The sequence below is a fragment of the Dicentrarchus labrax genome, unplaced genomic scaffold, assembly GCF_905237075.1.
Source record: "Dicentrarchus labrax unplaced genomic scaffold, dlabrax2021, whole genome shotgun sequence".
Lineage (NCBI taxonomy): Eukaryota > Metazoa > Chordata > Actinopteri > Moronidae > Dicentrarchus > Dicentrarchus labrax.
This window is the reverse complement of record NW_026136713.1, coordinates 20,284,123-20,306,325: the sequence shown is the minus strand read 5'-3', so window position 1 is coordinate 20,306,325 and position 22,203 is coordinate 20,284,123. Positions and strand designations below refer to the sequence as shown.

At 40.5% G+C, this 22,203-nt stretch overlaps 1 protein-coding gene across 1 annotated transcript in view; it reads right to left on the bottom strand.

Annotated features, from left to right (window-relative positions):
* fat2 (FAT atypical cadherin 2) overlaps positions 1-22,203 on the bottom strand; it is a 110,740-nt gene that overhangs the window by 70,442 nt on the left and 18,095 nt on the right. The window contains exons 4-10 of the mRNA XM_051420689.1: positions 14,852-14,910; positions 13,761-14,072; positions 12,383-12,590; positions 3,764-3,903; positions 2,552-2,614; positions 1,018-1,230; positions 34-244 (exon numbers count right to left, since the gene is read on the bottom strand). Of these exons, the coding sequence (XP_051276649.1) occupies positions 34-244; positions 1,018-1,230; positions 2,552-2,614; positions 3,764-3,903; positions 12,383-12,590; positions 13,761-14,072; positions 14,852-14,910 (1,206 nt within the window). The remainder of the gene's footprint in view (positions 1-33; positions 245-1,017; positions 1,231-2,551; positions 2,615-3,763; positions 3,904-12,382; positions 12,591-13,760; positions 14,073-14,851; positions 14,911-22,203) is intronic.

The window sequence follows — 22,203 nt, the reverse complement described above, 5'->3', positions numbered from 1 at the left end:
CAAACTAGAGATAAAAGTAGCCCCTTTGCTCACCGGAGTGCAGAGAATAGCTAATGTCAGCGTTGCTGCCCATGTCCTTGTCCAGGGCCTTGACACGGATGACCTCGGAGCCTGTGGGGGCCTGGTTGGAGATGCTGGCCTCATAGCGGGGGCTGAGGAAAGCCGGCGAGTGGTCGTTACAGTCCTCCACATGAACCACCACCTTCACAAAGTTCCTCTTCACTGGGATTTCCTGGTCACGCACCTGAGCAGGAGAAAAGAAATGTTAAAGTAGTCGTGTATGTGGTGGTAAGAGTCTAATGAGGCAGATAGTAATAAATGCTGTACAAACATAATAAAGCAATGAGCACTGCACCAGTTTATTTGCTGCAGTTAGCAGTCCCTCCAGAAAAACGCTGAGTTTTTTTGTGATTGTTGCGGGGCAAAATCCTTGATTATGCGGCACATTTTCTTAAAAAACGCAACGGAATATACGGCAATTTATGCAATTTTATGCAATGTCGCGTAATTACGTCACTTCATAACGTTCCCACGGCAACAGGGGGAAATGGCTGCTCTTGTGTGAAGTAAACGCAACATTTTTTAACTTTCTGCTAAGATATATGTGACTTTTTTGCAATGAAAATGCGGTGATTATGAAATCATGCAAGCCCCGCATATTTTGCGCGGAAATCGACAATTTATGCAGCGAAAGTGCGGCGTATTTGAAAAAATGCGGCCCCCGCATAAATATGCGGACTTTGGCTAATTATGCATTGAATTATGCGATCGCATAATCAAGTTTTTCTGGAGGGACTGAGTTATGCTGCATGAGTAAAGAGTTTATTTTTGGCGCTGTACTTGTATGTTACGTTATTATTCCTTTTGTTTTTACTTACCTACTTATTTTTTCTATATTGTTTACTGTATTTGGCTCTATTCTATCATATCCTGTTATGTGTCATCAATATACATTAGACATCTTCATTCAGACAGATTTGTTTCTACTGTATTCTACTTAGACAACTGCATCATTACCATAACAATGAGTGTATGAACAGAGATCATCTCGTAGTCAAGCTCCTCTGTCATCACCAGGACTCCACTCTTTGGGTCCAGATGGAAGAACTTGGTGCTGTCTGGATGCAGGCTGCTGTGTATGGAGTACACCAGCTTACTGTTGGTGTCGGCATCCTGCGCGCTGATTTGCAGGATATCCTTCCAGGGGGAGGTATCCTCAGGAACCCTCACCTTAAACACACAGCAACAGAGGAGGAAATGGGTGAAGTTTTTCATGCTAATGAAAAAAAACAAAAAATCAACAAACACAGTAACACAGGAAACAACTTGTTTGAAAAATGGATGGAAAACTGAATTCCTGGACTTTTACGTTTCAATTTAAATTCAATTTTTATTCATAAAGGTGGTCAGACTAAGGGCAGAAAACATTTTGAGGAGAGGGAATTGTTCAGTAAGAGCAATAATTCCAGAGACAGGCCCAGAGAGGGTGTTGAGTACTGTGATTTAGAAAACAACAGTTATGCAGCAGTTGTACTGTCTGTTGGATGTCCTGATAATCACAGTAAAGAATGCCAGCAGAGGTTTATAGTAACTATCAACATGTGTCTAAATTTAAATTCAAAGTGGTATGTGGAACAGATCTCTAACTAGCTTCCTCATTACCATAAGAGACTCAGACAAAGAAATCAATAGAACATGGCCCTTGAGTCAAGCTTTGGAGTTCTTGCGTTTACCAACCCGAAACATAACTTTCCTTAAGTTAGCGGGAAGTGCTGGGGAAAGAGTTATTGTAGGAGGAGCTCTCATGGATGGAATAGTGAGGACTGACTCAGATCCATTTTAAACAACCATCTGCTCAGAAATCATAGAAAAGGTTGCTCCTTGTCACACCAGAACTTGCCTGACAATTAAAACGTTTTTTCTGATTTCTTCAGCATCAAAGGAATCCAGGGACAGTTGAATGCACATACATGGGTATGTAGCAAACAGGAAGTGCTCTTATTGAATTCGGCATACTTTTATTTCCAGTTTGCTAAATTGTAAACCAATATAGGGACAAATAAAATTGGGGCTCAAAGTCGTAGCCCACAGCTTACTCACTGACTCCATGGTAACATTATACTTCCTGTTTACATCCCCTGAAGTCCTCAAATTATGGAGTGCTAAAACTAAGAGTGTGATTATTCTCCAAATAGAAAAGCAAAGAATAACAGAAGTGATGCTCACTAATCCAGCATGTCAAATCCAAAATATGACAAATTTGATGTTGCTGTTTACTGTAAATAGAGCAGAAGATATTTTTGTCTTGTGTGTCTTCGGGCATTTGAGAAATACTGGTGTGGTCTTTGTTAGCTTAGAGACAGTTTTGTTGTATAAAACCCTTCGATAACCACGCTTAAGCACTTGCACACCTGGTTGCATCTCTGACATACCCATAATTATCTGTAAAGAATTTCCTTGTGGGTATTACTGCTGTAATAACTAACATGAGCTCTACCACTCTGAATTCTTTATTCAAATGAAAATCTACTGGATCTGCCTCAGCTCTCACCTTGTACAGCGGCTTCAGGAAGACGGGGCGATGCTCATTCATGTCCAGCACACGGATGTAGGCCTGCAGTTTGGAGATGGAATACACAGGGTTTGATAAAATGGATGCTCAGAATGAACAACATTAAATATGGAAGGCAGAACTTCAAAGCTGCTTCACACGCAGCACCTGAGCCGCTGCTGCCAGCGGGCTTTAACATTCGATTCTAGAGATATTTTCAGTGCTACTTTGTTTTCTTTGATCTTAACTATTTTTCTGTTGTTGGTTTGGTTCATAATGACAACTTTTGGATGATGAATTTAAAAATAGCTTGTTCAGAGGAGTTTTGTTTTTATCTTTAAAGGGCCAGTGTTTAGAATTGAGTGGAATCAAGCAGTGATCTGAACTATCTGAACACTGTTGGCGTCTGCATTTGATGACCTGGGAAGGAGAATGGGCTGCAAAGTGTGTAGGACAAACTTGAAAGGCCCTATCTATTGCCAGTGTTTGGTTTGTCTGTTCTGGGCTACTGTAGAAACATGGCTCTTCAACATGGCGGCCTCCACTGAAGGCGTACCGCAGAACTGCCATTCTTCATTGTTTTAATTCTCAAGTAAAAGGACTTTCAGAACATTCTTTCCTTATTTTCAGTGTCAGCCCGTTTTCTACACATTTTTGAGGAGCCCATTAGGGGACATTGGAGAGAAAACAATACATTGGCATACAAAAAAATATTTATAATGTACTCAAGCTTGGTGCACTTAGCTAGTTGCTTTCTCTATATTTGGCATACATCCATCACTAACCATGAAGTTGTCTGGAATACGCAGTTGGTCGCAAATGAAATTAGGACTAGGTCTGTCGAGCTTGAGCACATTTTCCGATGAGAATATCGCCTTGCGCAAAGTATCCTCTTGAACTGTCTTTCACTCAATTCACCATCATCACCATGCCTAGAAGCAAGAACTGACTTAATTTCTTTATATCTGAGGCCAAAGTCAAAATAAAACTCTATGACACTCTCCATTGTTCAGGGTTTGCTGGTTCCCGAACAACGTGCGGAGCAATGACCCGAAAGTGCTTTGAGTCTTGGGTTTTTTAAGTTATTTTTTTGTATGTATTATTTTTCTCCCTATGTCCCACTCTTTGTCACTAATGTATTTTTTGTACTTGTTGCAAATGTGAGAGGTGTTTTTCGTGAGTCTTTCTGTTTCTTTCTGTTTCTGTTCAGACCTGCGTGGTGGCGATTTGGTGGCCGTCAGTGACCCGAACCGTCATGTTGTAGATGGAGCGCCGAGCCGCATCGAGCCGGCGGGCAATCAAAATGGTTCCTGTATTTCTCTGGATGTCAAAGTCCTTTTCCTCATCGCCACCTGAGAGAAAGACACATACAGACAGATGGAGAGAAAGTAAGAGAGGTTTATTCCATCAGGTGTTGATGCTACAGTATGTGGAGTATGAATCAGGCCGTGTCCAGCTGTCACATGTAATATCTTAGATGATGTGTCAGAATCGGCCGTTCTGATTTTTACTGGTTGCAGGAATGATGTATCTTGGCATCGTCCTCCAGCATCGAAAGAACAGCAGTGATTTCCCTGTGGGGGGCGCTGTAATTAATGATCCAGTTTCTAACTTTGAAAAGCCCAAACTCCCTTAACTCTCGTCCCATTCTGGAGAAACTTTGAGGAATATGCATTTTTTGAATTATTAGTAGGATTTCATGTTCTAAATGTCACTTTTTATGTTAGCATGGGCAGTGAATGTTGTCATAAATTAAAAACCAATGTACAGGAGAGTTTTCAAGCCAAACAACGTATTATCTCATCCTGGCTTAATTGTCTAAAGTGACTTGAAAATGTGAGTTTTGTAGAAATGTTTGGGTGCTTGTGTTTCTCATAAACCCATCCTGTTGGAATTATTAAAATTGAACAAAAAAATACGGAGAAAAACAGAAATGAAAAATAGATTTTTTTTTCTCAACATGAATCCATCCATCACAGCAGGACGTTTTGATGGCCTCTTATTTACAGACAGAGCTGTGAAACCAACTGAGACCAACAGCAACAATGCTGTCTGTCTGTCTGATCACCTGTCTTAGTACCTGTCTGTCTGAATGTCTATCTGATTTTATAAGCAGTCTGAGTTTATGTTTAACCTTGACTCTTTCTCTTGCCAGTCCTGCGGTCAAGACAGTAGAGGAAGATGGCAAGGAATAAATGAATGAGTTAATAAATAAATGTATATATGAATATTTTTGCTCTGGCAAGGCTCAATACACCTTTATATGTGACAAAAGTCAGGTCATTCAAATTATGAAGCAGTATAAATAATAACAACATTTTTGTGGATCCCTAAAATGTGATACTAACAATGATAAATCTACTATAAGCTAATATTGTCTAATATCGGCCTGGCTGATTCATCAGTGGGGCTCTAACAGAAAATGTATTCACTATGTTTGTTGAACTTTCAGGATATATACAATGCATCCTTGGTAAGAAACAGAAAATTGTTCACAATGAAAACTTCTCGTAAAAATCTTGAATTGAAATCTGACTTCTGAGTGAAACGCTTCTGTGCTCTTGGTACTGCCAATAAAATTAAAACTCCCGGTGTTCAAAGGTGGGTTTTATTTTTCATATGCCTCACATTTATTCTGCTTTATCTGAATATTTACTGAGTGCTAGCATGATTGTTTTTTCTTCTTTCCTTTGTTTCAAAGGAACATACTGGGTTTTAAATCTGCAGCAACACTGACTCACTCTGTCCATCTGTTTCCCTTTATCCTCTCTTCCTTTTCTCTCCTTCCTTCAATCCTCCTCTCTTCCTCTCCACTCATCCCTGTGTTTGCTGCACCCCCTCGATTTTTCTTGCTCCGTGGCTTTCTTCTCTCTCTCTCTATCTCTCTCTCTCTCTCAGCGTGTTGTGTGTATGTACGTGAGAAAGGTAAACCTCATGCCTGCTCAGCCAGATGGTGTTTATTATTAAGATATCCACCTTACGAAGGGCTAAACACACACACACACTCTTATACCTCTACATATGCTTGTATTGGTGTAGTGATGGCTGAGGCTGCACTTCACCACTACATTTTAATTTAAATCTTTAAATATTTGCCTTTATGTTAAAGGGAAGTGGAGTAAAGCACTAATACCTCTCGTTCTTTTTCCCTCTTTGCTTTCCTACACAAACACGCACACTCTGCACACTCTGTTTGTTCTTGATCAATAGATAATTGGGTCATCCAGAGGTCTATTTCTGTCAGTTACGCCGTAATGACTACGCCGAAACACTGCAGGCTAACCAGCCACATTGACAGGTTTGTTTAACTGATTTAGATTTCTAAATTCCTGGATTGACTTCCTGTAAGACATACATCAGCACCTAGAAAGCCTTTCTTGGAAAAGAAAACGGCTAAATCGCACATCACCGGCTGTCGTCTCAGCAGAGAGAGAGGAGGATGTATTGTAAAAGCAATTTTTCAGTTTACTGATCACCTCCAGGAACATATAATATCCCCGCCAAGGTTGGAGGTTCCATTCCCTCTGGGGCCAACCATGCAAAAAATATCTTTTACTCATGAAACCGGGAGAAAATAAAGTGTACACCAAATGTCGAGTTAGGCAGGAAAACGGATCTTCTATGCAGGAATTTCACTGACATTTTCATCCATCCATCCACTGTTCCATCCATCTTCTGGACATTTATGTGGGTCAGGGCTACAGTGGCAACAAGGCAAGCTGAGCCACCTGGAGCCCATCAGTCACTTATCCATGGCTTTCCCTTACTACCTGCTTATATGTAGCTTACTGTAATACGTCACTTGAATGGACATTACATGACCTTTCCTCAAGCCCACCATCAAGCCAAATTCCCTACAGGACACCAATAAATGGATACATTTATTTCCTTTCTTCAGGTTAATAGTGATATGGCCCATCCTCTAGCACTACCCTCAGGATAAAACTAATATTTTCTGACTCCTAGAAGAACAAAGAGTATGTTGTTTGTTTTATCTGTCACTTTTGTATTGCAGGGTATAATGAGCACTAGAAAGCCTTTGGGGACAGAAGTATTGCTTTATTGCTTTATTTGCCTTGTTTCCTTTTTAGGCTGGGTGGTAATCCAGTGAGACATTTTATATTACTGGGTGATACGAATAAACTATGAATTATTCTCAATCCTGTTCCCACCAAGGAGGATCAGTACATACATTTATTGAAATGGTTGAATACAAAGCATTCTGAGTTGAATATCATTGTCGACTCACTCTCTTGATCGTCAAAAGTTTGCAGACAGCAGACATTCCCTTCAGGGCAAGTTGAGGGGGTGTTAAAAGTTAAGTTAAAATGACCACAAAACAGATGTCAATTTCTACTGCAACATCCTCCAGTAATTGCTCCAAGGCATAATATAAGGTGGTTTAATTTCTCAACTTGCCCTGCCTCAGGGTCTCCTCCAGGTACCTGACTTGCCTCAACAGCTCTGGTCAGGAGAGGTCGAACAGCCACATGTTGTCCTCTCCCTGTACATGGAGAATCGGGTCAACTTTCCTGCAGACGCAACATTATTTTCTCTGATTTAATCTGCAGCTGCAGGTTGTGGCAGCAGCTGAGGGTCAGAAATGAAGATCGATTGATTCTTTCAATTGATGCTCTCTCTCTTCACCCCCCGCTGTGCAACACAGTTGGAAAAAGATTCTACCGAAGTGCAGCAAGAATTCAGTGGGATGGGCTCCCGGTTAGCTCAGTCGGTAGAGCTGGCAACCCATATACACAGTGGCCCAGGTTCAAATCTGACCTGCAGCCCTTTGCTGCATTTCATCCTCTCTCTCTCTGCCCCCCTCTCCTGTCTATCTCCAGCTGTCTCTCTATCAAATAAAGGTATAAAGGCCAAAAAAATAATACTTTAAAAAAAAAAACTCAGTGGGATGGGCACAAATACAGTGTATGCTGTTGTGATCACTATCAGGTGGCCAATTCAAACCTTTTCTAAATTAAGCTGAGATATAATGTGTTATTTTGTGACCTTAAAAATTGTTGGTAGGCAGATTCATCTAACGCTCGAAAAGAAAGCAATTATGCTTATTCACCAAAATAAAGTATTACATTAAATTGCAATCCTTTAATGAAGGAGAAAGTATTCTTTAAAGTAGTTTATCATTCTCACTGTGTTCCTATCAGGAAACACTGCTGGATTCAGAGCCAGAGAAGACTGAACTCGTCCAATCCGAGCAGATGCTCAGCCCCCCCCCCGCGGGGGACAAATCTCGTCCTCCAGCAGAGAGCCATGGCCTCGGACCTGTAGGTGCTGACCCTCATCCTGACCACATCACGCCCAGCTGGGACCCGCTCCAGCACACAGATCACAGTCCAGTGAAGCCGGAGGGACGCTGCATCCATCCACAAACAGCCGAGACGCAACCCTCGCCTGCTCTTTCATATCCTGTCGCTGATTTTGTGTTTCCACTTGGCCCAGCATGTTGTTTTGGTGCAGATTCACAGGAGCCATTTTTGAGTTATTTTGACAGCAAGGGAAGTCTTCATTTGTCTCTCTAAGTTATCTCACAGCCAGAGAGGTTCGATAGGCATCTGGGCTCTTCTTGGGAGGAGGAAAGTAAAGCGGGGCGATAAAGACCTGATCATATCTATATGGGAGAGGAGTCCTGTGACACAACAACATTCCCTTATAGCCGACGTCGAGATGAGGGTCAGCGATATACGACTGAGGGCAGACTGGGGTGGAACAGAGTAGGAATGAAATACGGTCTTGTCATGTAATCTTCAAAAATAAACAGAAATTCAAACTGTGGGTGAGGTCTCTTGTTTCTCACAATTAGAAGGAAAGCGAATATTGGTCTGACGGTTGACAGGCCATCAATGATAATTACTGAGTTATGTTCACAGACCACACAGGGAGAAAACCGCTGCACAATTACCTAACACTACAACAAACACATCAGCTCTGATTGATTGAACACAGAGCTGTCAAAGCTACTGCAAACACATTACTAACAAGGCTGAGGTGGAAAGTACATATATATATATTTATATATATATATACTCATCCACTGTACATGAGTACATAGTTTATACTGGAACTTCAGTATTGTAACCCAATGAGACTTTATACTTCTACTCTGCTATATTTCAGTGGTACTTCCACTTTACTCCACTATTGTACAGCTTGTGATTACTTTATATAACATCTTACATAATGCTATACATTCAAATAGTCAATTGTTCATTGATCTATATATATATATTCATCACTGATCTATAAAGGGGTTGTTACGGTTGTCTGACTTCTTTTACCAGTAATATGTTTTGAATGTAAATTGTGGTACTACCTTTTAGTTAACAAATGTTGTATAATAAACAATTAAATGATATATATTATATATATTAAAATATATAATTTCTTATGTTAAGGTATTAACTTTCTTCCACTCATTTTCTACTCCACAACACAATGTAAAGCTTCAAACTAACAAAAAGAAAAATGTGCTGTTTTAATAAGACATACTGCACTGCAAGACAAAAGGGGGAATGAATTACTTTAGTGGAAACTTCAGAAGCTAGCTGTCCAATTAGAGCTGAGTATGTGAACTGGCGCTCATTGCTGAATACATCCGAAAGCTACAGATTTAGATGTGGGAATGAGGCGGAGATGTGTAGGAGCTCGGAAAGTTTTCATCCTTTTTCTGTTACATAATAGTATAACCACATTAACACATGCTGCCAGTGTTTGGTTATTTCAGAAAGTTTGAGGTTAGAAACATGTATAAAAAAAATTTAATGTATATAAAAATGTATAAAAAGTTATTTCAAGCAAGTACAATAAAAAGTGTGTGGCCGACTATTTCTTGGAGAAATCTTATTTTCTTACACGCTTCAATAAACTGCGAAACTATAATTTACGTGACGTGTGTAGCTGGTGTGATAACGCCCGGCAGCACTCCTCGGGATGATCAGGACTCCTCTGCTTCGTGACATAACGTAACACACCAAAATCATGAGACGTAACATCCGGCATCCGCAGTTATGAGACAACCAAATGTCCCCTCAGGGATGCAGAGAGTGTCTGTTGTGTTCTGTCGAGTTCTGGCACAGATTGAGCTTGGCACTGCAAACTGAACAGGAGGAACCTCGGTCTTTCTCTGCACACGCTGCCCCGCCTGGCAGGAAACGGCCTGGCAAACCCTGATGTGTTTTCCTGGGAAGCGCTCAAAGGGAACGAGACACAGACACCTCCGGAGTCGCAGGGCTGATTTCCACTTCAACTGAGAATGTTGTTAGGCCTTTTTATTTTTCACAAACCTCTCTGTGGCCGTCCTTCTCGTAGTGTTCTGGGCTGAGAGGAGCAAGTGTGGAGGGAAAGGGAGAAAGGAGGATGAGATGTGGAGAGCAGGAAGGGGAGGAATGGCCAGTCGTCCCTCCTGTGGTGATCTGGCAGGTGATGAGAGAAGGAACGCTGCTGATTTATCCTCGCAGAGAGAAAACGTCCTGCTGATACCGCTGACACTGAGACCTTTTTTTCCTCTCCTCCTCCCCCCTTTTCTCTCTATTTACCCATCACTCCAGGAACACTTATGCTTCTGTGGTGGCAAGGCTTTATTATTTATCCATATTTTGTTTGCATTTATTCATGTTTAGTCTATTTATCCAATCTCTACATTTTTAACATTTCGGCTTATACAGCAGAATTACCGCTGAGCAAATGTCAAGGAATCAACTGGTTATTAAGTATTATACATACTTATAAAATGAACACATTACTATATACATAGCTCGTATATATAAAACAAATCATAGATTAAATTGTAAAGATTTGGCAGAAAAACCTACATTTCTGACTGTTTACTGTCTATAGTTTTGTCTTTGTGTGTTCACGTGCATGTGTGTGCTTGTAGTTGAAAGTGATGGAATATCCAAGGTGAACGAGGTCAGTGAAAGCCAACGATCACACCCCACTTCTGCTAAGCCTTCCGTTCCCCCTCTAAGGCATGTCAAAAACTGTTCTGTCTGTGCCTTTCTTTTCAATGGCCGCAAAGTGTCTTTTCTGTGGATTAAATGATCACCTCTGTTACCTTTCAAACACAAACCATGCAGCTTCGCCATCACTTCAAAGCCCTCCTTCAGAGCTCTCCACTCTCAAGTTCTGCCATCGCTGGTCACCTTGTTTGATCTATAGTGTCTTTTTTTTATGTTTTATGTTTTTCAGTGACAGGATATGAGAGTGGCCCAGAGAGGAACTGCAAATGCTGGGGGAGAGAAAAGTGCTACCAGATCGGCGGGATGTTTTTCCCACTCACTTTATTCTCTCAGGCAGCACAGGGAGGCAGCAGCAGAGCCACCCAATAGAAAAAAAACCCAATTACAAACATCATCATCAACATGCCACCTGTCAGTTAGAGCTACGCTGAATAAAAGAGATCAATGTGTCGTGGAAATTCTTCCCAAAGCTGAGAGGTGCTAATTCTCTGAAGAACTTTCAAGCCGGTATGATAGTCAAGACACTTTAATACTTGCAGCATGGAGAGATGACCACATCATGAGTAATCTCTCTAGACCTCCAAAATGCTCTCCCTTACATCTCAGTACATCGTAAAACAGTGAACACCCCTGTTTGTCTTGTTTATGTTATTAATGAAAAAGTCCAGGTCTCTCCCATAAATGGTCTTGAGAGCTATGACCCACTCCTGACCTTAGTCTGTGACCAACTAGTGACCGGTCACTTCCTAACATAAAACACAACCCCCTGACCACAACCATATACATTTACTACCCCTCCTAATACTGTTTTTATAATCTACTTTTTACATCTGGGTGTTTTTGGTGTACTGTATGTCACACCCAGACATTTCCTGCACTGCTGACACCAGAAAATGTTCAATCCATCTGAAACATCAACACTAAGCATCACATCTCGCTGTCAGTCCCTCTCGAACAAAGAGTGAAAGCGCTCAAGAAAAAAAATCCACTGGAAGACATACATGGAGACCAGCTTCTATACCCACAGGAGCATTACAAATATACAGAGCAGCCAAGAAATAGGTTGGGATTCAGTCCGGGATGCTGTTCTCAATTTTGTGTGCCTGGAAATGCTGACTGGTTGTCTTTACTCTGCTCTGGCAAGCTGATGAAAACTATTCTGGGAAATGACTGAAGTTTAAGAGGCCGATTTAGGAAATATGGGGTTGATCAAAAAAATAAATCAAACTGAATTCACAGATTAATCACACAGAACAGTACTTTTTCTTCCTTCAACTCACTCTCATATTGTTTCGCCCTGCTCTGCTCCAGTATCATTCACTGTTGTAGGAATTTGCTGACCTTTAGAAAATAACTCTCCCGTTTATTTGAAGGCTCATGTGGATGGATGACAGTCATAACCTGTTTGTATTCTCGGGTGCGAGTCGGCGCTCTACAAGTCAGCACTTCGGCACAAGTGGCAATAAAGTGAATGTCAGATATCATTTCCTAACATGTTATGCTTTTTGCTCGGCTGCAGGAGTCAGACAGAGGCAGAGACGCTGTGATCTATGAGAGGCCACTACTCTGTGATCACTGAGGTCTGATTTCAGCAGTTTTTTGAGCCCTTTCTTATCAAATTGAGCCTATTGTGGAAATAAATACTAACAATAATCTCTATCCTTTGTCTCTATTAACAGCTCATTACCCTCATTTGTGCGCTGCTTGCTTTCCACCAGGGTTTGAAGTTTATTCCATTCTCCTGACCTCACCTACACCGTGAACAGCTTCCGATCCATACTCGGCTCAATACCAGAGCGCAAACGCCAGAGTGTGTGCAGATGTGTGTGTCTGGACACATGTGTTCACTTCCCCTCACCTGTGATATCGAACCACCTCTGCCCATGCCTCTCCGTCATGATGATGCCCACCATGTGAGTGACAGGCTCCGTTTCCATGACGGCAAAGGGGAAGTGGGGCTCGTCAAATGTGATAGGCTCAGTAGAGGGCGGCGGGTGGGCGATCCACTCGATGTCGAGTCTCGCTGTGGACGAGCGTGATGGGCTGCCCTGGTCTGTAGCTTTAATCTGGAAATTAACATAGAAATGAGATTAACATTTTAATGGGGGTTTTCTAAAAATAGAAGTCTAAGACAATATCAGAGATCTCAGGGGATAATTAGTCAGTCTGGCTCCGCCTCCCTCACAGTTTATGCTTGCTCGGGGTGCCAACAAGATTTTTAATTAATTTTTTTTATCAATTTTATGCCTGTGTGATGTCATCACCAGCTAGAGTAAATGGTTGACAGATTTATTTTGAGAGATTTTTTTATTGTCTTAGTTTTACTACATGATACATACATACAGATTTTAATAGCTGGATTTTATGTTCCTCTAAACGTCTAATTGTGTTTTCTGCTGCTGGTACTCATGACAGAATAGTGATGAGAAAATTGTGTATATATATATATATATATATATATATATATATATCAGGCAGCAAGTGAACATTTTGTCCTCAGAGTTGATGTGTTAGAAGCAGGAAAAATGGGCACCGTGAGGATTTGAGAGCATCTCCTAAACTGCAGCTCTTGTGGGGTGTTCCGGGTCTGCAGTGGTCAGTACCTATCAAAAGTGGTCTAAGGAAGTGAGTCTACTCCATTCTGGGCTACTGTCGAAACATGGCAGTCCAACAGTCTGTAGATTAAAGTAGCTCATTCTAAGGTGATCTTATTTTCAGGTTATTATCCACTAGTGAAAACATACCTATGAATATTATATTCCATTTCTTCCAATAGATCCTATTGTTAGCTGCCCAACATGCAGAGATGAAATGACTGTTCTGAATGTCAGCGGAAGCGGAGAGAGAAAAAGGTTTCTGATGTTTTTAAAATCCTACAGAGCTTTTCTGCTGCTGATTAACCCATCTGGCTTCCACAATGCAGAGTGATGACAAGGACTGAGAACATTCAGTGGTTTCAGAGCAGGTGTTACTGAAGTGCCTTTCAGAGTATTAAGCACGGGTAATTTAGCCTCTTTAGCAGAGCTGGTGGGCTTGGCCGAGACTTTTAAGTCTCCACACCTCCTACAGAGACACGCAAATGAAGCACAACTCTTTAGAGAAAATAGCCTGTTGAAATACAAACTCATAATCACTCTTGCTGAAAGACAGGAGGCACGTTTTTGCTTCAGAGCCAGACACCTCCATGTGGGCACATCATATTAACAGCAACACTAAATTGAGTTCTGGATACCTACCGTGAGAATGCTGTAGTTCCCAGGCCAGAAATCACCATGCGCAGTCACCACACCCGTCACTGAGTCAATCTCAAAACGCTCATCCCTGTTGTCTTGGAGCTGGTAGGTCACCACTGCGTTTGAGCCCTCATCATCGTCACGGGCGACCATCCTGCAGACCTCCTGTTTACCTGCCTGATGGCTCTGTTCAGGCAGCTTGACGTGGAAAAGTTTGTCGGTGAACTTCGGTCGGTTGTCGTTGGCATCTAGGACTCGGATCACGACGGTGGCGGTGGAGCGCAAAGGTGGAGATCCGTTATCTGAAACGATTACCTGGGAATTAAAAGGGCAGAGGGTTAATATCATAATAATCATATTATTTGTAAAGCTCTGCTCTTACTCTGTGGTTCAGCTTTATGTTGTGATGAAAGAACTGTAATCAACTGCAATCAGAGACTCTTTCGCTTAACCCGTCTCATTAACTGGTGTTGTGGTGAGATGTGTCCAATTAGACGCCCATATGGAAGATTCTGTGTTGAGTCTGCTCCCATGACTGAAAGTTAGGGACTGCGCAGAAGAGTAAGAGCACAGGATTCTTATGCCTCTGTGGTCAAGTTAGCTAAAAGAATATCAACATACGGTTAGACTTTCAAAATCAATGCATGCATGGTTAACAAAACAGTCACAGATTAGGTTTAAGGACAAAAACTATTTGGTTAATTGTAAAAAGAGATTGTGAGTTCTGTTATTTTCCTGGTGTGACTGAGTACCTGAATAAAACGCAGCTTATGTAACTTAAGTACGTTGCCTAAGTTAACCTACATATACAAATGTTTTTTACTGTTGGTTTTACATGAGACACCAACAGCGTTTGTTTGAGCCATCCATCCATGCAGCTGGATTTGAAGTGTGGGTTCCTGTTTCTAACTCAAGCTGATGTAGTTGAAATATAAGCCACATAAAAAGCAGTGTGTATAACAGATATGAGCCTGTAGAACATGCGTTGTTCTGGCTTTATTAATACTTTGAACCTCTGATGCACTGCAAAACAACAGGATTTGTTTTCCCCCGTTTCAGCACCGATCCAAAGGGAAAGGTTTTAAGAGTCTCACCTCGACACTGTGCTCTGGTTTATCCTCCCGATCCAAGGCTGAGAGAGTGCTGATCACACCTGTGCATACACACACACACACACACACACACACACACACACACACACACACACACACAGAGAGAGAAAGAATCAAGGACGTTAGTGTGTGAGAGTCCCAGTCTCGGGAAGTGAGAGCTAATTACAGCTAAACAAACAAACACAAACAGTTAGGAGTGCTACTGCTTCTGTTATTGTAGGTGTGTGAGTGTGTGTGTGTGTGTGTGTGTGTGTGTCTCACCCAGAGCAGTAACAGAGGTCATGGCACCTAAGCAAACACATTTTGGTTTATGGATGTTGTTTCTGCTGTTGTTGCTGTTGTTGCTAGTATAGCTCTGTGTGTTTGTGTATGTTTACCCTCCTGTGTGTGTCCCTGTTTTCATGAGTCCGTTCAGAAAAGTAGACCAATTTCCTGCTGCTAAACTCGTAAAACGTATCATCATCACTTATGACATTGTTGAAATACAAAAAATAACAACAGATGAACAAATAATAACAAATGATAACATACTAAAAGCATGTATTTGGAATTTCTCTTGAGATTTCAAGAGCATCTCTTGTTTAGTCAAACTACTAGAATTAATTTAATTAAAAATAATTAAAAGACAGCATATTAAACCAAATTATGTCACCACATAGCAGATCATTTCATTAATTTATATTCAATAGACTTGATTCATAGAAATATGAAACCACATATTCATAATGAAATGCACATTGCAGAACAACAAAAGAGGCTAATAACGTTGTGGTCAGAATATACAGAGGACAGCGCTGGCATTGTAACGTTTTGCTCTGCATTGTCACCCTGTGGTGCTACTCGTGAGTTGGAGAAAACAAGTAAAAAAATTGAGGTGAATTTATCCTGAATACTCTAAATCCCTGATCCACCAGCAGCCAATCTGAGACAGACACACACCATCAGACATATTAAAACAAAAAGAACTTCTCATCGACGGCACCAAATGGCTGACTGGCGGTTTGGTGAATCAGGGTTTCTGTCTGTTATCTCTGACTGTTTGTCTGATAAAAGATATAAACTATTTGGCTCAACAGGTTATGCACACTCATTTGGCTGCTGTACAGCTGTTTGTTGGGAGTCGGTTTGTGTCTGAAGCTGCTGAAAAACCTCAACAGGTTCCTCACTTCAGACCTGTAACCTAGTTATCAAATGTAGACTGTACAAAAGAAATTCTTCTCAGACTCTTTCTGGCACCACAGTCATACTCACAAAAATGTTTGGGACTTTAATAAAAGAGGGATTCTTTTCAAATCTACTGCAGAAATAAAACTGGAGAAACTATTCGACACATTTTTGAACTAATTCAACTTCTTTTCATCAAGGACATCCACGCCGATTTTGAGCTATTTGTATGTTGCCTTAATATATTATTAATCATATTTTTTAAATCAATAATTAAGAATTTTTCATTAAAAGCCCTCACTCTCTTCAATCTCTTTTTTCAATCTCTTTTTTCTGTGGCTGTGAGTCAGTCTCCCAGTTGGGCTTTTGACCTCGTCTCGTCTCATCTAATCTAAATAAATTAAGTGAAGTGTTTTAGGGCAGCTATTAGCTCTAATAGGGACATCAGAGACACACAGGCAGGGAATGGCTGCTAATGCTGCTGGCGCCATAATAACAGGGGTCAGGTGGAGGAGTGTGTGGATAACAGTGTGGTGTTAGTGTGTGTGTGTGTGTGTTTATCTCCTTTCACACCAAAGCAATATGATGCTCCTCAGCTTTTGAAAGGATGGACATCTGGTCCTACAATAATGACAGGATACATATATATATATATAGCCTAACAATCTCTAGCCCCATCGGACTTGAGATGCACTTCAAATGAGCAAGAAAACTGAAATATGATGTTCAAAAAATACTCATTTGTACAAAGTGTCATTGACCATGTCTGAAGACAAAAGAGTAATAGCTGTTCTGAATGGCCACTCTTGAACATGGGGTGAAAAGCCTGCCATCATAGAGAGGAGCGAGAAGCAATGAATCATGCAGATCTGGATACTGGTGCACATTTTCACACAGCGCTCTGCTGATCACATGAACAATGACAGAAGCTGTTGGGTAAAAAATGAAACAGCTTAACAGAAAACTTTAAACTTGCTTTTTTCTTAACCCTGCCCACCCAGCGTGCGGTCAAATAGACGGTTACATTCCGTTGTTTGGAAAGTGTGGGAAGATCAGACGAGCACTTCATTGGAACGTTAGAGGAAACCATCTCCCCCACCCCAAACCTTTCTGATCAACTTTCCCAAACCAACTCCATCAAACATCAAAAAGTCAGCCACTGACATAAAGCAACATGGTGGCAGGTTTGTCTTTGTTTCAGCAGGTTGAGATCTGTTAGATGGTGTACACAGGTGTGAAAATGGGCTGAACTCCAAGTACAAAGCAAAGTCTTCTCTCTGCTGTACATTCTTAATGCTTAATTACACAGATCGCCTCTGTGTCAGCAGTGAAGGAGGTATTGAGCTTTCAAACACAAAAAAAGAGAATGCACTATTTGATGCGGTGGACAACGGGGTCATTCTCGTTCTTTCATGAGTATATTTGCTTCACTGCTCGGCAGCAGTGAGTACTTGGAAAAAAGGTACATTCAAGTACCCTCAAGTACTGTATGTAAGTACTAGTATTTCCAGATTATGCTACTTTATATACTATTCTACTATTTTAAAGTGAAATAGTGTACTTTGTACACGGCATTCATAATTGTATTATGAGTTATAATTATTTGTTGATTTGCCGATTGAGATTTTATAACTAAAACATGATCAGCTTGTGAAAGCAAAATTAATAACATTTTAAATTAAACATTTTATAAGTTCATTGCTCTACATAAAGTAGCTAATATTAGTTCAACTCCAACCATTTACGACATAAAAATGCTGCTTATATAATGTATATGATAATAAAACACTGACAGAGGCCTCTCTGTATAATGAGTACTTTTGCTTTTGATACGTGGTACTTCTGTACTCTTACTTAAAGAAGCTACACGGAACGTTAATTTTTTGATGATTCTGGTGGCCCCTGTGGACAGGAAACATACAGATTTAGGGCCTGATATACTTACAACATTAGTGGTCCTATTTATACTACACTGAGTGTCTGGCAGATGACGACATTTGCGTAAGATGGACCCTGGTGGCCATGCAGACACCAAAAGCATAATTACACCTTCACATTGCTTGAACTAGCTACACATTCTAACACAAGTGGTCCAGTTAGTGTCAGTATCAGTGGTAAAGCATCAATCAAAAACCTAAAATAAAAACATTTCTGGTTCTAATTAGCAGAAGTGAATATAACCATGAATAAACCACTAAAGGAAGAAATGTGAGTGTTTATTTGTCAGGACTGAGTGAAGGAGACAGACACGGGGTGTGGGAGCTGCTCTCTGTAGACAAGGCTGGGGGACTGAAGTGAAAGACCCTGCTGAGGGTCATTCAGGCCTTTTACAACAGTGCAAACAAGCCCTGCTGGGAGGACATCATTAGGACAGGTGGGGCACATTAGAAAGTGTGTTTTTGTCATTAGTGCAGACATGGGAATCCGTGGTAAAGCCTCGTCTCTCCCTTGTCTCCTGTATTCACTCAGCCGTGTCGGACTGCTGTCAAAACCACGTGAGGATAAACAGTGTTGTCTGGCATGTCAGGGCCCGGTATGTTTGTTTCCTCTCCTTTCTCTGTAGATTCACTGCCAGTCGGCTATTCCACAGCAACTATACTTCCACTCTTTATTTCATTTATTTATTTGTCTTACGTAGCCTTCTTTTCACACAGTGAGCCCTGTCAAAATCATGTTTTCAAGGCAGACGTCTTAAACTATGTGGCATTTCTGAGCAACATTTCAGCATATCAATGACGGAGGAGGAAGAAAGACTCACAGGAAAAGTCAGTCAAACATATAAAGATTGCCAGGCAGCAGTCCAAATTCACCCCGGTTGGCTTACAAGGGGGAGTTTCATTCTTGAACTAAGAATACAAAATTACCTCCTCAATAACAAATGTATGCAAATTAAGTTGTGTGCGTAAACAAGCCTCTGGAAAGAGCTGCAAACAGCCCAATTCATCACTAATTGCTAGAGCAAATCCACCACACTAGCACCCTTGGGCCTTAAAGTGCTCCCCATTATCGGATTGCTATCTGACCTGATCTGAGATGGAAAACACTCTGCCTCGTTTGCCCAACTCTCTAGCAATGATATCTGATCATTGCAGCCAATATGGATGGACAAAGTTTCTCAAGGTGAGCTCAGATACAAAATGTGAAACTTCAAGGCTGTGCAACTGTTTAAGAAGTTAGTGCAAAGATGCTTACAGAGTGGAACAAACAGATTTGCTCCACGTGGCACAAAAAGAAGTGAAACATTTTCAGGTATCCCAAACCGTTTGAACTCACTGATCAACAGAGATAGAAGCAACAATAGCCTGCAAAAGAATGGAATATGGATATAAGGCTGTGGTTATTCTATTTCTTCTTATTGTCAAAAATCCCATAAAAACATCAAATCCAACAATGTGTTCGACTTTCAGTACTTTCTGACTGCCATACTCTGGCTGTGGCTCTCAGCTCCAAGCCCATTGGTTTCTACTGAAGATATAAATCTTTAAAAATGGGTCGGATAGGATAAGGATCCATAATTTTCTAAAACAGCTGGCCATTGTAATTTAACTTTACTTAAAACAACATGAAATAGTGAATAAATAGTGCTGGGACTATTTTCAGTGGCAGATTAATCCTCATTTGGTGCTCTAGTGAGTTTGGGGGGGTGAAAAAAAAAAAAAAAAAATTTTTTTTTTTTTTAGGGAAGAAAAATTCACCCCAAACAAAAAATTGGGTTTATTTTTTTTTTTTTTTTTTTTTTTAAAAAAAAAAAAATTCACCCCAAAGGAAAAAAAAAAAAAAAAAAATTTAAAAAAAAAAAAAAAAAAAAATATTTTTTTTTTTTTTTTTTTTTATTTATTTTTTTTTTTATTTTTTTTTTTTTTTTTTTTTTTTTTTATAACATATAGAATATCACCAAAGTGGTGAACAGAAAGTGTACAAAACAAAAAATAAAGCAAAAGAACACTATGCTTCACAAAATATCAGTTTATGGATCTTTGAGTCTCTGCAATAACTTGAAGAATTTGCTGTTGCAAATATTAATGAATTGGGCACATTCCTGACTTGCCCTGCCTTGCAAACAGACACATAATTAAACCTACACTGCACTTAAATGGCAAAGACACTGATTTTCGGTCATTTTGGTTATTCAGCACTCCCTCATTCCCTGCACAAACCTGTCGTCTAGTAAGTCAGACAACAACTTGTTCAAAGCAAGAACAACTCAACAAAATCTAGATTTAATTTTTGCTGTTTTCCCTCGTTCAGGACACATCCTTATTCAGTTCTGCTGAACCTTTATCAGATAATTCATCAAGGTTGAATCACTGACAGTGCTCAGTAGTCACGCTCTAGGAGAATAAAAGCTTAGTCACAAGGTTGCATACAGCCATGAGTCATTTTCATCCTGTTGAGGCATGAGAGGTTTCTACACCAGTCACCCATGTACTCTACATTAGTAACAGAGGGTTCATTTGTGAAAATAAGACAAGGTGGATCATGTTCTAAAGATCAGGTTTCAGCAGCACGTTTATGTAATTCATAGTAACGCAGTCTCCCTCATTTACACGGATTAGCTTGTCAGATTTTTCTTGTTGTTACTGATGATTTTTCCGGATAGGTTGAGCGTCGGTGCCTTCAAGTAAAAGGTCAGATTACGTGCATGAATGTCAATATGTCCTCTTTGATTGAAACTACATGGCCGAAAGTATGTGGACACTTTACACTCAGTTCATTGTTGCATATTTTATTCCCAAAACCAGGAACATGATCTACTGCAATAACTCTTCTGGTTTCAGTCTTTTCACCATGTGTTGGAAACTGGCTGCAGGGATTTGCTCCCATTCAGCCATAAAAGCTTTAGTGAGGTCCAACACTGGTGTGAAAGGACACCAGCACTGGTCTGCACAAATCCCTGACCTCAACCCCATCCAACATCTTTGGGATGAACTGGAACGAGCCAGACCTGATCACCCAACATCCAACTGGGAAAACCATTTATTCACTGAGCTGGCTTTGTACATTGGGGCGTTGCCATGTAGAAACAGTTAAGTGACAAACAAACTTTTTGACAAAAAGTAGTTTGTAGTCTTAAATATCATTGTTTGCTGAAAGATTAAGATTTCCCTTTAATGGCCAAACCCAAAACATGAAAAACACTACACAAATATGTTTACAGGGTTGTCCACATACTTTTGGTCATATAATGTCTTTTCTGAAGCTCCCAGGTCACAGTAGAAGTTCATGTAATTTTGACCAGTGTTGTTTTCATTTTAGGGGACATTTTTTCATATTTCTTTCAGTTTCATTCGACTGCTTTTGACATTTTTATTGTATAATTTTTATTGTTTAACTACCCTAATTTTTGTATCTCTTCACTTATTTTGTGATTTATGTCAGGTTAGTTATGTCTTAAATTGATACATTTTATTTAATCCTGTGACCCATGGAGGACTTTTGAAAGCTAATAGGGAGAATAGTTCAGTAGCTTTTCTACATGAATTTAAGTCATCTACATTCAAAAGGCCCTTAGTCTACAGATTTTACATAAGAAAAATCCTCAGTGCAAAACGTACACACAGATACAATAACTCTTTTCAACCAAACACATTCCAATCTTGCTTGTATGCATGAGTAAATTAATATCAAATACACATGCTTTTGCACAAAAAGAGCTTGTTTTTATGTGACACTCTCCGGCTGTTTCAACACCTCCTGTCCTCCCTGCCATTGTGTGACGTCTCTCTATTAACACAACTTGCCCTCCTTGCCCATAATCCTTTGGTATACTGGCCTTTAGGGTGTGGACAAACACCAGAGCTACCTGGAGATTATATGAAGAGGACAGGACTTGTAGCAGCTTGCAGTGGAGGAGCTAATGCTGCGCTAATTTGCCTGAACCTCAAAGTCCACACCAGGTGACTCAGTTACAACTGTCAAACATGCACGCCCACATACCTGAGGGGCCATAAAAGGCTTTTCCCCAACTATTTTAGTTTTTTCTCCACAACTGCACAACCTCTTGATAGCTGCATGAGTGAGTTTGTGAGTGACCTCTGAAGGAGTTCCTAATTATGAAGTTTCATTTTCAGCTCTGCCCTCTGTGCGACACGCCCAGGTTCTGCATGGCTTGCTCTGCTCAGACTTGCAACAGTGCAGTAGGAAATATGAACCATTTTTCAATCCCCCTT